Source organism: Phasianus colchicus, chromosome 1 (genome assembly GCF_987193195.1).
Source record: "Phasianus colchicus chromosome 1, bPhaCol1.hap1.1, whole genome shotgun sequence".
In the NCBI taxonomy this organism is placed as follows: Eukaryota; Metazoa; Chordata; class Aves; order Galliformes; family Phasianidae; genus Phasianus; species Phasianus colchicus.
In genome coordinates, this window is record NC_143436.1 from 132650821 (window position 1) to 132667290 (window position 16470).

At 40.9% G+C, this 16470-nt stretch overlaps 1 protein-coding gene across 1 annotated transcript in view; it reads left to right on the forward strand.

Moving 5' to 3' along the window:
- The first annotated feature begins 30 nt into the window (after positions 1 to 30).
- GABRB3 (gamma-aminobutyric acid type A receptor subunit beta3) overlaps positions 31 to 16470 on the forward strand; it is a 109108-nt gene continuing 92668 nt past the window's right edge. Inside the window, exons 1-3 of the mRNA XM_090126790.1 lie at positions 31 to 215; positions 317 to 408; positions 484 to 551. Coding sequence (XP_089982916.1) covers positions 136 to 215; positions 317 to 408; positions 484 to 551 — 240 coding nt within the window. The 5' untranslated portion in view covers positions 31 to 135. The remainder of the gene's footprint in view (positions 216 to 316; positions 409 to 483; positions 552 to 16470) is intronic.

Genomic DNA, 16470 nt, shown 5'->3' on the forward strand with positions numbered 1-16470 from the left:
TGGGTAGGGCGGGGTGGGGGGGGAGAACAGGGACTGTCGCCTCCGCCTCTTCCTCAGCGGCAGCCAGGGCAGCCGGATCGCGGCGGCAGCAGCTGCTGCTGCTGCTGCTGCGCGGAGGGAGCCCGGGGCGGAGGGATGTGGGGCTTTGGGGGAGGCAGGATCTTCGGGATCTTCTCCGCTCCCGTCCTGGTGGCCGTGGTGTGCTGCGCCCAGAGGTAGGAGCCGGCGTGCCGAGCCGGGAACCGCTCTGATGGCTCTGCCCCCCTCCCCGTTCCCCAACCTCCCTCTGCCTCCCCCGTCTCTCTCGCCCCCACAGTGTGAACGATCCCGGTAACATGTCCTTCGTGAAGGAAACGGTGGATAAATTGCTGAAGGGCTACGACATCCGCCTCCGCCCGGATTTCGGAGGTGAGTGCCCGCTCCCCCTGCCCCGGGGCTGCTGCCCGCCGGCCCCGCCGCCCTGACACCGCGCTGTGCCCGCAGGTCCGCCCGTCTGCGTGGGGATGAACATCGACATCGCCAGCATCGACATGGTCTCTGAAGTCAACATGGTGAGTAGCGGAGCTCCCTCGCTGCGTGTTGCAAACTTTGCTCCCCCGTTCGGCGTCGCTTCTCGCCCCCGGCTCCCCGGGAGGAGGCGGAGAGCAGCACGGTAGCTCTGCGCGGAAAGAGGGCGCGCGGTTCTGGGGTCTGGAGCGAGCGCGGCCGCGGGGGTTCTCTGGAGGAATGAGGGAACCCTCGGCTTCTCCGAGCGGCCGTGGAGGGGCTGCCGGGCTCAGCGGGTTCAGGAGCGGCTCTGGTGCGTGCTGCAGTTCGGCCCCAGTCGATGCAGTTTGGTAGTTTGGCGATAGGAGATGGAATTGCTATTTTGGTTTTCTTTTTGTCCTGCTCCTGAATGGGAGGTGGGTTTTTCTTTGTGTTTCTGAGCGAATTCCTCGTTCTCCTCAATTTGGTTCTTCTTTCTAGCGTTGCTTTTGCGGTCTTGATGCACAGGTAGTTGCGTTTGTGGCATTGAAATCATTCTACGCATTTAAAACCTGAGCTCTGTCTCAGTAAATAGGACGCTAACATCAGCTCTACCTCAGTGCTCTGTTGCAGCGTTGCGAGCTGACAGAGCCCGGCTTCATGCACGAGCTGCACAATTTTCTTTCATTCTACCCCTTCCTTCACCTGCCGTCTCCAAAATTCGGAGATAAAAACTTTTTGCTGTGCTCCTGATCTTTTACAGATGGCTCTCGCTGGCACTCAGTACCTGCTTACAGTGCCACCGGCAGCTGCCCTTCTCCTCATCCAGAAGGGGTGAATGGGGCAGTTCACATCTGTGAGAGTTTGCTTTGGGTTTCTTGCAAATTCAGGCAGTAGAGACCTCATTTATCCCATGGAATGTTCTGTACCTGTCGCATTGCTCCTCAAAGAAGTGAAAGCGGAATCTTTGAAGAGTAATTCTGAGTTCTGGATTCACTCTTCCTACCACCACCTTCCCACCTTTGGCTGTGCTCTGTACTTAGCGAAGCAGCGCACTGGGGATTGAATTTGTATGTAACACTGTCTATGTGTGAAGTGCCACATCATAATAAATGTCAGAAAGAGATCAGGAAAGAAAACTATGGATATATGGAGCCTTGTTGTCGTTGTCTTGATCTAATTTTGGAAAAGCCTCTCAGATTTAAATAACTACCCATCCAACATGCTATAGCAGGGCTGTGAGGAAGAGTAAATAAATACACTGCTTGCAGTGCTCCTAGCCTGGGTAATTAGATCTTACAGGAGGCCAGAGTGCCTCAAGAAGATGGATGCCCTCTGGTTTTCCTGGGCAGGTGAGCCAGCCCTATGATTCCTTTAGCTCTTGCTGGGCTACAAGTCCATGCCCACTGCTTCCGAGAGCCAGAGCTCTGTGGAAGTGAAGAATGTTTTTTGAGGTTTGTTTTTTTTTTGTTGTTTCTGTTTTTTTGTTTTGGTGCTCTCTCGTGGAGCAACATAAGGTCTGAAAAATGGTGACACTGATGTAGCAACAGAAACAAGTATCAGTTTCTATAAAGGAAGTGCTGAAGTGTGGTCCTTGCAAAAGCAGTGTCAATTTACCTGTGAAAAAAAATGAACTTCAGAAAGGGCTTCTAATTGGTGAGCACCGTGCTGCAGTGGGATTTGCAGTTGGTCCTGTCTTTTCTGCCTGGGAAAGGAGTCTTCTCTGAGTAAGCCCAGCTGCATTCCAGCACTGCCCAAGTTGCTTTGTTTCGGTTACTCAGGTAACTTTATACTCATCTGCAAAGATTCTGGTGTAAATATTGAGAAACAGTGAATGAGGAAGAAAAGAAACAGCTTTTCAAAATTACAAAGTGTACCATCGAAGGTAGCATTTCAGAAGAAAAAAAAAAAAAAGTAAAGTTAGTTTGAACACCTGAGGCATCTCTGCTGAACTTCACACTTCTTACTAACCAAACTTTTAATTTTTGATGTATTCTTCCATTAAATGCCAAGCAGATATTGTTAGCATTGACCTTTTGCCTCACTAACTATTGACATCTCTGACACAAATTTCTATCTCTGAACCGTATTAGTATGGACATTAATTCCTTTGATTTAACACTAGACAATGGTGTAACCTTTTATAAATTAGCCTGTTAAAATTCATCTCTATGTTAAAAATAAAATAACCAGGGAATTAATATTCTTCAATTTTACGAATATAAATAAAAAGTTATTACAGCAAGTTTTATCATACTGCCTTCTAGGCAGCCCGTAATGTAGCTTTTGATGATACGTTGACAATCCTTTGTAACAAGAATTATAGTTTGTGTCATACGCTTTTCTATTCTTACTCAAATTGCAGCCTTCTTCCTCAGCACATCCTCAGTTACGAGGTGTTCATTTGACATTCCAGCATTTCTGAAATGTGTGCGCTTTTGATTTTTCTTTTGAAAATCATTAGAAGTCCTTCACCCTCTGTAAGTCGAGATTAGCTGTAGCTGTTTTTGGAAGAGACTTACTGAATAGTGATGCGCATCTTCTTTAGGTTACACAGGAAAGCTAACGTTTTTCTTATTTTTGATGTTATAATGCTAAGCCGGATCAAGAGAACTGATGCAAATGTCAGGACTGTGCAGCATCAGATTGTTTTTCTGAAAAGTTTTAAATCAGCAGTTTCTATTTCATCTCATAACATCTTGAAGGCATTGGGTAGCGTTATTGAAATTGTCACTCTGCTGTACTATTTATGAAGTCAAAATAATACACCTTCAAGTTTATACTTTGAGTTTGCATATATGGTAACAACAATGGATTAATTAACTTGAATTGCAAAGTGCATTTTTCAAAAAATAGCTGCAGTCTAATGCAGCTGTGCACACATGAATGCACGAGTGCATTACTTCCTTGCTGTACTTGTGAATGCCTTCACATGGTCATTTGACTGTTCCACAAACTTTCCTTTTAATTGGGTATTTAACCATCGTTATTTTGTGCACCTCTACAATAACTGCATTTAAAACTTCTGCACGAGCATGGAAAGTGTACACTAATACACATCTCCAAATATAATACTAATTGATAATATTAGAGATAATACTTAGAAAACACTACAAAACCTTTTCAAAAGAGTACTGAAGACCGTAGCTGCCAGATAACAATAGATTAGCTTTATAATAAATCATTTTGCATGATTTTTGTTGCTCATGTTCTGTGCATTCTGTATTTTGGAGATATGCTTTGCTTAGATGGTGCAGGCTGAAATAGAGAGTTCTGCTTTTTACTGATCTGTCAGCCTCTTTCCTGTTGGACAGAATACATAATTACTGAATTTTCACAGTCTGATTTTTTTTGTTTAACATTTGGCCTATGAATTAAGTGCTTTAATTCCAGACATATAATTTCCAAGCATCCAAAGACTCCTGTAGCATTTTGTCCTTAAGAAGTTAAATAATCAATACATTGATTCTCCAGACAACTCCCTCTTTAAACTCATCATTGCAGCTGGAAGAATAAGGTGCTGTGCTTTCATTTTCCATCATTTGAGGATGTGGTTTATAGTTTGGGGGAGATAAAGCCGTAGAGTGGATAGAGAAAACAAGGCGGTCCATGCAAAAAAAACCAAAACACTTTTTTCTCCTTGGAGATCATGTTTTACAGAGAATAGTCTGATCTCTTGTAAGCAAGGAATCTTACGGCACTGCTTTCTAAACTGCTCTCTGCATTCTCTTTGTGCTTACAGGGACTTATGAGCTGTTGATCCACGGTTTTTGAAAGGCTCTAATTTCAATAAAATTAAACCAGGAAAACCCAGGAGGCGTCACTGGCTATATAGTCATCCTGCTGTTCTTGAGAATACTGTACTAAGAAAATTAGTTTGACATAAAGTCAGACCATAAAGCTTATGAGCTGTTGTTTCTGAAAAAGATGTAATCTGTTCTACGCTAACACTGTATTTTTTAATTTTATTTTATTTTTGCATATGTTCCAATATAAAACTTCAGGTATGCATATGGATTCCATTGGGTGCCTGCTGATTTTTTCAGTGTGATTTTGACATCTTACTGACAAACTGTGTTTTAGTTGGTGCTGTAAGGTCAACCAAAGTTCTTACTCACATAGGACAAGTTTTGTCTGCTTTTCTTGGGTGGCATCAGGAATTATTCTGAGGTAAATCGATTAATACCTCACCTAAAGTACTGGAGACATAGGACCTTCATGCTTCCACTGACGAGATTTGTCTTGTCTTACTTTAGATGCCTGAAAAATGGGATATGATTCAGTTCATGTACATTGAGATGCATGCAATTAGATATCTAAATGCAGGCTGGATTTCTAAGCTCTATGACCATTGTTAATGTAGATGCAGGACAGAATTTGTCTGCTTAGGCAAATGTGTCTGTTGTCATTTTGGCTCTTGTGTCATACTTGGCCTCCAATTTCCAGTCCTTAAGTTCTGCATCATGGCTACATGCTCCGTACAAGTGTGTTGGATATCATATGCTGCTACAGTTTGAACAATTAAGTCTTATCAATGCAGCTTAGAGAGTCCAGAAAGCTATTTATTGTAAGTAAGGATGACATTTAAATAGCACTTATTAGGTGCCCCAAAGTATCCCTTTTGTCTCTGACTGTCTCTTCCAAAGGGTACTCTTATAGATGTTGTGTTGTGCTTGCCAGTCCTGTGCAGGTGTTTTACATAATCCAGGGCATCCAAAACAGCAACAGGCACTCATATTTAGGTAAGTTAATTCTTTCTTACTAGAGAATTCCAGCCCTTAGGCTGGATACCTTAAGCTTATCATCCAGGTTTGCTCAAGACTTAGGAGACAGAGACAGGCACTGAATCTTTGGACAACTGCAGTGCTAGGTGCTGTGAAACATAACTTCTGTTTTCTGTCACAAATGTAGCCTATGTTTCCTGACATAAACATCTACTTTCAAGTACTTTGCCAATGGAATGTGAAAGTTACCTTCTGTGAGAGATAATGATTGTGACATATTTTGTTTTGATTATTCGGATGGAGAAATTAAATGGGTTGCAATAATAGAGTGATTACATAATCATTTTATTATAACCAAATTTTCTAGCTACATGAAAAGTCATGCATGTAATACTTACAACAAATCACAAAAGTATAAAATAGAATATATAATTGTGTATACTTTTGAAAATTTTTGTTTTGATGTACATAGGGACACTACTGGATCATACTGAGTAGATATGGTAGATCATATATAGGTATTGTTTTGGCACATATATATCTAGGTATGTCTTTGATAGATAATACATGAAAAAAAGGAAAAAGAAGGAAAAAAATCTGTCATAACAGGGAAGCATCATCTGAGGCTAACATAGCCCTGCAGAGAGCAGTGTCATTCTGCTGGTGATGACCCAGCAACCAACGAGGCAGCTAGGAGACAGTAGCAAATGGTGCGGCTGGTAGAGGACCATCTATCTCAGCAGGTTACCTGCCCTTTGGTTGCCAGCTGGCAACAAGAGCATTCTTCTTTCTAATCCTTTGTCTTGGCTGGATCCATTTTGCTTTTTCAGGAGTGTCCGTGGACTTGCCCAGCTGGCCTCTGCATCTCTCCACTCCTGTGATGTTTCCCAGCCCCTGCTGAGAGGGAGAGGAAAGTGCTTGTAGAGCAATAGAAGTGTAACTCCTGTCTGGCCAGGAGAATTGACTATAAGCTTATTCACAGAGGAAAGTGGCTGCTGTGCTATACAGGGATCTGGCTGTGAAGGCAAGAAATCACTGCTTTTGGAAAGACAAGTAGTTCATGTTGCTGGAGGCCGGCAAGGGCTTCTTAGAATCTAAATCCAGATGCCAGTGTTGAATCATCTTGACCTGGATGATGATGAAATAGATGCAGTCTGTGTCGACATCAACCTGGAATACTTGCAGACATTTCAGGGGAGAGAAAGAGAATTCAAAATGATCTTTAGAAAGAAAAGGAATGTCTCTAAATAAAGAAGGTATTAGTTGAGGCAAGCAAGTGCTAGATTTTGTAGGAAAAGAAGAATCCAGTACTTAAAATGAGAAAGAATTGGCCAGGCTGCAAGACAGAAAAAGGAGATGGAGACTTTGCTGTACCAGAATCTAAAGTAAGTGGAGAAAGTGAATTCAAGTTGCTAGTGAGATAGCACTGAAAAAAAGATTCCTCTTACTCTCATGCATATGAATAGGAGTGTCATTCAGAAGACATCACTATTAGTGGAGTCTGAGCAAGAATGCTCTGTCCAGAATTGTTGCACTGGCTTTCAGGGAGACATAACAGAAGGCATAAGAGAGGAAAAACAAATGTTTTTTATTAAAATAATTAGAAAACAATATATTTCTGGCAATGGTGAAAAGTGAGTTTGTTTAGAACTGAAAAAAGGATGGAGAGTATGCATTTCCTAGTATGCAGAAAGCTGGTGGTGAGAGAATGATGACCAAATGCTCTTTGGAACTAATAGGAGTAAAGCCTAAAAAAATTAATTATTGCATTTCAGATCAGTTCTCATCTAGCTGCATTTGTTGTACCATCTTCTTTGTTGTAAGTCTTTAAGAAGGCGTAGAAAAATTCCTCTTCAGTGCTCTTGTCTCTGGAAAGACTGGCATAGCTGATAGTTTGAGATCTTTTCCAGTGCTGTGTTTCTGTATCTGTGCTCTGGTTTAATTACTTCTGTCACGGTGGGCAACACTGAGATGCACACACAAGCTTGTCTTTATGTAGTTTCAGATACCCTTGCTTATCTTATGCTGATGCTCCAAAAGATCAGGAGTCTCCCACAGGTCCCTTGTAAAATATGCCACTGCTGTAAGGATGCATCAGGCCACTAAGGTGTCATTAGTTACCAGTGTATGTATAGCTTCATCATGTTCTCAATATCCTTACACTGATGACAGCAGGTGTTGAATGTGTATTCTCTAAAATATACAGTGCTGTCTAGATGTATACCCACTATGTCTAACATTTTTTCCCATTGCTGTGAAGACAGAAGATGGGAAAGAAAGGAAAGAGCAATATTTTTATGAAGATTTCTATTCATGCATTGGGTGCTTATCCAAATAATTTATTGACAGTAGTTGTACCGAAAGCTCAGCAATGGCACAAAGGCACTGCAGACAATCTCATGCTCAGCAGAAGGTGCAAACGTAAGACCATCCATGATATGTCTGACTGTAGGTCCATCTGGCCAAGTATTCCAAATATGATACTGACTGATAAGGGACGCATAGGACAAAGAAAATAAGCATTAGTCTTCTCTGTAATACAGTTTGTAACATGAGACTTCCTGAGTCAGAGAAAGTACTGCTTGTTTAAGTGTAACCAGAGAATTATGGTCATATAATAACAATGCACTTTTCCCCACAATTTTTATTTAAATAGAAATTTGATTATATAATGAACTCTACCTATCAAGTGCAATTTATTAATATTGAAGGATAATAAAAACTTTTGGTGAAAGAGGTTGAGTAATGTTCTGTTACCATTAGAGGTTTTAACTTGTCCAGGACAAACTTTCTTGTTTCTCTTCTGTGACACAGACTCATAAAAAAATAGCTGGAAGAGGAATCGTTTCAATAGGAGAGTTCATTTAAAATTTGTAATTGAATTTCACAGTTTCTTATAACTACAGAAATTGCAATGAAAGAAATCCCTAAGCCTAGGCATGTCTAATTCATTATTCACTATTATGGATTCGAACCAATAATTTTGGCAAAATAATTTGTTCTCTCAGCAGTTAGGAGCCGGTTACAGGTTGCTGTGATAATGTAGCCTGCAATGTGAATGTAATATTGCATGCAGCAGAGAGGGGAGGTAAAACAGCTGTGCTGGGAGGTCTGCAGTTACGCTGGGTAATTGGCAGTTCAATAGCAGTTAATGACTTTTTTCTTTATACTAATAAGAATGTTGAATTTTCATTAGTTCATGGATATGTCTCCATGGCACAACACAGTGTTCTGCAGGGATGCAGAGAGAGGTATGTCTTGTGCAGCTTGTACAGTTTCTGGAATCTGTGAGGTTACATCAGCATAGAGCAGAAGTGTCAGGGGGAGTGAGGTCCATGAATAGGGCTTTTTTTTACACGTCTGGGTAGGGATTATCCAGCAGCCATCAGAACTTCTGTAGCAGAGGGGACATAAGGCAATGCTTTATGTTCTGAGGTGAAGGTGGAAGACAGCTGGGGTGACCAGCCCTACAGAGGTGCCTGAAAGTACTAACAAGGAGATGGGGTGGGAGATGATAGCAGGTTATCCAAGGATGGGTGCTTACTGTTTAGTTAATGTTGAAATGAGTTCCACCTCTTGTTCCTCTTTCACAGACCTTTTCAAAGGTGAGTGAGAAAATGTACCAAACTGGTTCACAGCTGATCTTCAGCAGCACCAGGGAATGCTGCCAGCAAGTTAGGACACAGGTAAAATTCTGTGTCTGATTCAAAGTACCAGGGGTAGTTCAGGTAAACTCTGTGCAAGTCCTGAACTGAAATACATGTAGGACACGGAAAATAACCTTTAAAAGCAAGCTCAAATCCAAGTGATTAAAAACAGCTCATCCCTTGATCTCTTAATTGAGATGTAGGATAGCCCCACTACCAGATTCTCACAGTACTTAAAGGAAGGGCTTTATTCTGGAGTCACATGTTGCTATGTGCTGATTGCATCAGGAATGTTTTAACGTCCCCCATTTAGCTGCTTACTTATCCATCATGGGCTGAGCAGGTGAGCTCATTGCTTTGGTTACATCTGATGTTGTAGGTATAGTGCAGTTCATCTGCTGTGTGAGCCCTGTTGGGCTGGGCCCTTTGCTCTGTAGGACTGGGCTGGTGCAGAGCCTTTTCAGGAGCTATGTCCCTCTTGTATTTTTTAGTGGGAAATGAATCTGGAAAAGCAAGAAACAAAATCTAATTAGGATACTAGAATGTAAACTAGAGGAAACTATTTCAGTTTAATCACAGGTTATTTTCTCTTAAGTATTTTGTATGAAGATTGCTGTCTTGTCATGGTTTCTTTGCCACTTTTAAAATGCACTTAAATTTTGAAATTGAAGATAGGAGACAAAATGCACATAAATTCTGAATTTTAAAAAACACCAACTCAATATGAGAAACCTGAGTAATAAAGTAAGCCTTGTTCTTCATTAGAGATGCAGAAGATAAGCTTAAGCCATTTCCTGTACCATAACACAGTGACACAGCTATGTTTCTCCGTACCACCAGTGTCTTGCTTTAGCTTTTGACCTCGTTGGCTATTCAGGTAGTGACACACAGCCTTTCTAAGCATTTTCTGAACATGTAAAATATGCTTTTCTTTTGGATAACAGAAGCATATCCCAAACCAATTGGCATTTTGCATAGCAAAATGTTTGCTGGACTTGCAGAATAGCTATGACCTCAATTTCCATTCTGGAAGAATCCTATAAGCTACATATCTGCTAGATTTAAGAGTCACCGCTCTCCTGATAATTTCAAGACTGTCAGTGCTTGAGGTCAGGCATGTATTCGTGATATGTTAAAACACTAGCATATTATTGGTATTCAGGTGTTTTCCCACCTGATACTTGGGTATTCTCCAAAGGTCAGTGCAGGCTGGGTCCTTTCCCAGCTGGCAGCATAGATGCTGCTACTTGTTCTGTGAATCAGTCAGCCCATTTAGACAGAAGATGTGCAACACTGTGCCACTTCTCCTTTGGACCCTGGCTGACTTTGCTCTGTATGATACACGCATCCAAAAAGTGCAATTAATTTTGCATGATTGCAACAATCCAGTCATCCCATGAAGTCAAAGAGAAGCAGTTCTCTGGAGGGAGTCATATCCTGTCTGTCTGGCAGTGCCTATATCAGAAGGTAACTTAGTGTGGAGAGCTTGTATCTTCCCATTCTTTGTACAGGCAGCGTGGTTTAGGCCAGATGTCTGTGTTACATTTCTGGAAGCCACCTGCGTGTCTTCTTGCTTCCACACTGTCTGAGCTTTTTGTTTCTCCTGTAGATTGTGTTCATAAACATATGTGTACATGCACTCTGCATGTTAGGAAACCATTGTCACAAACTTGTTTCTCAGGGATGATCTCTCTTTCGGTTTTGCCTCTTCATAGTGTTTTGGTTTTGTTTTTTGTTTTTTGTTTTTTTTTCCAGAGAATACAATGTGTTCAGCTGCATCATGTGGCCAAAATGAGCAATGGTAATGTGAAGGAGTTTGAGACAGGATTGGAGCCAGCTATGCTGGGCGGCTACCACACAATTAAAGCCAAGGGGTGACCAACAGGGTAAAAGCAGTGATTGTCCCCCTATACTCTGCCATTGTGAAGCCCCATCTGGAGTACTGTGTCTGGGCCTGAGGCCTGGAGCACAAGAAGGATGCAGAGCTTTTGGAGCAGGTCCAGAAGAGAGCTGTGAGGGTGATCAGAGGGCTTTCTCTTATGAAGAAAGGCTGAGGGAGTTGAGCTTGTTCAGTCTAGCAGAAAGAAGGCTCTGGGGAGACCATATTATAGCCTTCAAGTATTTGAAGGGAGTTTGTAAGCAGGAGAGACTCTGACTTTTTACATGGGCACATAGTGATAGGACAAGGGGGAATGGCCTTAAACTAAAAAAGGGGAGATTTAGGTTAGATGTTAGGAGGAAATTTTTTCCTTAGAGAGCAGTGAGGCGCTGGTACAGATGCCCAGAGAAGCTGTGGTGCCCCATCTCTGGATGTGTTCAAGGCCAGGTTGGATGGGGCCGTGGGCTGACTGAGCTGGTGGGGGGCAGCCCTGCCCATGGCACTGGGTTGGAACTGGGTAATCTTTAAGGTCCCTTCCAGCCTAAGCCGTTCTGTGTTCACATCAGCTCAGGTAGATACAGGATTTCTGTGGAGGGCCTCCAGAGCCCTAACTTCATTCATACAGACTAAAGGAAATGCAGAGGTTGCATCAGGGATGTTGGTGCAAGTTAGTGGACTGGAAGAGGTGGATTGGGCCTTACCTGGGCTTTTTGTGGCAGAGAAAGCATCTTGGCCTTGGACAATAAAGACTTATGAGATGTGGCTTTTCAGCACCTGAGTGTTCATATGGTGAACAAGGGTGATTAAGAGAAATCAATTTTGAAGAGGGAATATTTCATTTCCTTTTAATCAAGAAATGGTGTCTCCCTTGGCATTTCTTCCATTTTTTTTTCCCCCATAAAAATGGTTGAGCTACTTTGGAAATAGATTAGCTATTTTAAAAAGTTGATTAGCTACCTACTATTCTTTTTATAAAGCCTTCTCCTTAAATGGTCAGGAAAAAAAAAAAAAAAAAAAAAGATGAAGAAAAAAAATGGGCAGTGAATTAGAAAATGCATTTAAGAAAGTTGATCAGCTTATCTTTCCAGTAGACCCACTTTAGTCATATGCTCATATATTATTAACCTGACTGTAAAGTACTGCGTCAAGGTTGAAACTGTACATCCTTCCCAGCATACCTGCTCATGTGCTGTGAGCTGCCTTTGGAATTGCATGCAGATGCTGTAATTTTGAAAGGGAAATCAGAAGTGTGCCTAAAGTAATCTTGTTGTCCATTAGTGACGTGTTTCTTTTTCTTTACATTAAACAAGTTATCTTCAGCCCCTATCTTTTACTTACTCTTCCTAATGAAGTCTAACCCTAACATTTGTGATGCTGTTCCTGCTGTACCCTTCCTTCATTATTAACATTTAAGAGGATCTCATAGATGATCTTGCCTTATATTTCTCTAATTACCCACAGACAAAAAATATATCATGTCAAGTCACTTTCTGGCACAGAGGTTTATATATGAGCAAAGTGACTGAAAAAAAAAAAAAAAAGAATTATTCTACTCGGATTCCTTTGACTGCTGATACTAACTGAACAGCTGTCTTGAAGACAGAAGTCATAGTCATTTATTACTACTTTTCTCTAAAATACCCTGAATGATTTTTTTTAATAGGTCAAGAATGTGATCAAATCTCAGGTGATTCCTGTACAGATCTTTTGCAGTTTTTCTTTCTCTTCCCTCCCAACTCTTATCTGCAGCTACTGTGATTTAAAGCAGGAGGCTGCATTTTTCTGGTTGTTACTTTTCTAGTTCTTTTCCTAAGGTGTCCAATCTAAAAACAAAAATAACAATGGCTGTGGTAAAAAACAAATCTCCCCCACTCCCTGGAAACACTGCTGAATTAAGCTAACTACAGATGTAGTGTGCTATTTTCTGGCACACAATTAGGAAGTTATTCTGAGCTTGACAATATCTGATGCTTGCTACTGCATAGCATAATAATAAATGTGTTGTACAATTTTTTTTTTGCAACACTATTAACTGTATGACTATAACATCTACAGAATGATGTTGAACATCATCTGCACACTGCTGTGTAAGATTGCTGAATTCCGTGCATCTCTTTACACATCAATACATTATTGTAACCTCCTTCATGATAATGAAATCAAAGCAAACCTGAAACTAAATGTTATAATGAATCTATACATAACAGCAGATCACTTCTGATAAATTCTATTAAAACACAGCAGTAATGCAGTAACAATGCTGAAGATTTAGAAGATGGATTTAGTTAATTGCTTCCAGGGGACACAAAATAAAATACTGTCTTTCAAAGATGAGTGATAAATCTTCAGATGTATGGAAGTAATGGGTTTGAAGAATTGACTAGATGTGGTGTTGATGAAGGCATTCAAAGGATGAAAGTGTCAGGGTTACTTTTCAATCTGTCATTGAATTGGAGTCATATATCATAGCAAACATATTTTGTCTTAGCTTCTTCTGAGATTACTACTGTATTTCCATCTTCTTCTCCCTGTTCTCTTGCTTCTGCTGAGATTACTACTGTGTTTATATGCTTTTCAACCTGTTGTCCCTTGCTGAATTGTCGTATCTGTTACTGCCTAGTTATCTTTCTGTCAGAATGGTGGTATTTTTTCATCAGCTCTTGCAGCAAAGCCAGCCCATTGACACTTAGGCTTTTCCGTATTCTTCAGGATGCCCAACCCTACAGAGAGGCTTCCCTTTCCCATCGCCCAGCTCTCAGCTGCTGATCATTTCCTGTGTCTCCCTGTGTCTCCTTATCTACCAGTGTGCCATTACTATCACTACAGGCTTGTTCAGTTCTTTGAAAAAAATTGAAAGTGCTCATTTTTAATGCTACTGTTTTTCTCTGTCTTACTTGTTTGTTTGGGTTGTGTGGTTTTTTTTGTTGTTGTTGTTGTTTTGTTTTCTTTTTTTGTTGTTGTTGACTTGATGAACTGTTGTGTGTCATATCAGTAAGTACAAAAAGGGACAAATATCTTTAAAAGCCCACGGTGACCAGACTTTTGTGAAACAAATCCTGTTTTACTTATGCCTGTGCAATTCCTGAATTATGCCATGCTGTCAGCTGTGACTATTTCTAATACAGAGTTAGAGAACACAGGGAATGAAGGCAGAGGGAATTGTTAAATTTTTAGATTGCTGTAAGATTATAGTTGAGTGGAAGTTCCATTTTATTTGGTTATCATTGCTCAGCGGGGACAGGGTATGTTTAGTGTTTTTCACAAAAGACAGTGGTAAATAGGCAGTTATTTAGAAGGATCTACAGTCTCCATAATGAGAAACGTTTATTAAGTATTCCTCCAAAACACTTATTTTACTGATTGACTGAAAAAAACTCCAGAGGATACTATTTTTGCATCTTAGATCATATCATACTTCTGAGGAACACATTTTACTTTTCAGAGAAAATACAGTGTCAAGCTTGGCTATTCCACAGTGTTGCAATTTCAGTAGTACCCCACATCTATCAACCATCACACAAAAAGGCAGAAGTAAAGCAATGCAGCACTAATGCTGATGATGTCTTTACCACAAGTTATTCCACTGCATCTCCATATGATTGCACAAAAGCTGCATATACACTGATCTTAACATCAAGATTGGAATTTTTAATCAGTTAGGTATCATAGGCTGAATTTTTTTAGGTATTCTGAAGTTGCCGTGCAATCTGTCCTATGCAAGTTCCCTACAAAACAAGGATTTTGCATTCACAGCATTGTGAGTACTGGTGAACTTGTTAGAAGCAGAAGAATGATATGTAATTGCAAGCTTAAATCCTGAATATGGTTTGAATTTTCATTTATTTTAATCGAACTGTTTTCAGTTGTTGCCATTATCACTGGAAGTTTTCAAGAAACCTGTAGATGTGATGCTGAGGTACTTTGTTACCGGGCACGGTGGTGATGGGTTGATGGTTGGACTGGATGATCTTAGTGGTCTTTTCCAACCTTCATTATTCTATGATTGTTTCATGACCTGTGTGAATTTTAGGTCTAGTTCTGCTCTCTCCTTCTTTCTAAAAGCAGAGAAACACTTATCTGAATAATGCTGACTATTCCATTCAGCATCTTCATACAGATAAGGATTGTGTTGTTTCACTCTTAACTTTGCAAGAATATTGGCTGAAGTCCTGAAGTGCAGACGTCTTTAAAATTTGGCCCTCTATATGAGTCAGACTCTGGCTTATTTTTGTTTCCCTCTAGTAGGGTATGGAGAGGCAATTATGAGGACCAGCAGTCATGCCACATGGTGCACTTGACTTGGAGGAGGCTAGGAAGGATTGTATTTCTGTGGTCTTTACTCTGGTGGAGTTCACGCCAGGAGCTGTCCAGCTGGTCACTTCGGGATGAAGAACAAGAAATTGATTTAAGACAACTTTTCTTGTTTTTCCCTTGAGCTGTTTTGACTGGAAGCTCTAGCTGGTGAAGATCCAATCAATACATTTTCAAAATGTTTTTTTTCTTATGCTTTTAAAGCAAAGCTTTCGGAGAAAAATACTGAAACTAAATTAGAAAAATTCAGTAGCGCAGTGTCTCTTATCTACCAGCAGGTCTAACATTGTTTTGGTTTCTTTTCCCCTTGGTTTTCCTCCATAGGAATAAACAAATCATAGCCTTAGACACTGATAAAAGGGGTGAAAACTATTTTATTAATTATTCACTAATTCTAGAGGCTCAGAGTCATTCAGAGTTAGTGCACATCCCAAAGAATTTATTAAAGGCTTTACAGCTGAATTGTTATTGTCAGACTGCAGAAATTATCCTCTGTAACCAAATTTCCTGGACTGTGGACTGAAGTTTCTTCTCCTTTTCCCTCAAATTTCTTTAGCATAGCATGGGACAGCCCAGTGCAGATAATCAAATGAACAGACTGCTCCATGCAGGTACACTGAGTGGCTTTGGAAATGGTTCCTGAATATTGAGACCGAAATAATCTCTGCCATTAAACCACTGGAGGGCTTTTGAACTTGACTTTGGTCTCCTGAGCATGTCCCAGGCAGTGCCCAGGAGCTAATGCTGGCCAGAGACTGCTGCTGGCACGCAGGCAGCATGCAACATCACTTCTGTGGAGGGGGAGAGAGTTACAGGCTCAAGGTGTTCTTGTCAGATGGCCTTGGTGCCAGGGAACATGGTTCGTATTCTGGTCATGTTTAATTCACTAGTAGAGACCTGGCCATAGAGGCTCTTTGAGAATGTATATCAAGACCTGTAGGCCTAATAAATTCCACCTTTTTTTTTTTTTTTTTAACTTTGTATCAGCTGTGTGGAGCCTCATTGAACACCCCACTAAGTCATGCCAGTTGAACTTCTGAAGTAAGGTGAATTCTCAGTTGGAATTAAATCAAGAGCTAGTAAAAATCCCCCAGTTTCCTGTGCAAAAGGCTGCAGTAATGTTTGCAGGTCAGCTTTTCCTGGAGATTTTCTTTCTGAAGCAAATGCAGGACCATGAGCTCGTAGCTGCTGCTGTGTGGCCTGTTGTCCTTGCATGATTGCAGTGGCTAGCTGGCTCTGTGGGTCTGTCACCTGCATGCTGCTTGTCCTTGGCACTGCAACAGCCTCACTGTAGAATGAGAAAAGTAACATAGGAAAAAGTTTACTTATGGAATACTAATGAGGCTAAGGTGTTTTTTGTTTGCTTGTTTTAAATCCTTGTAGAATTATTTTGCAGAATGTATGTTAAAAAAATCACAGAATCATTGACTCACAGAACGGTTTG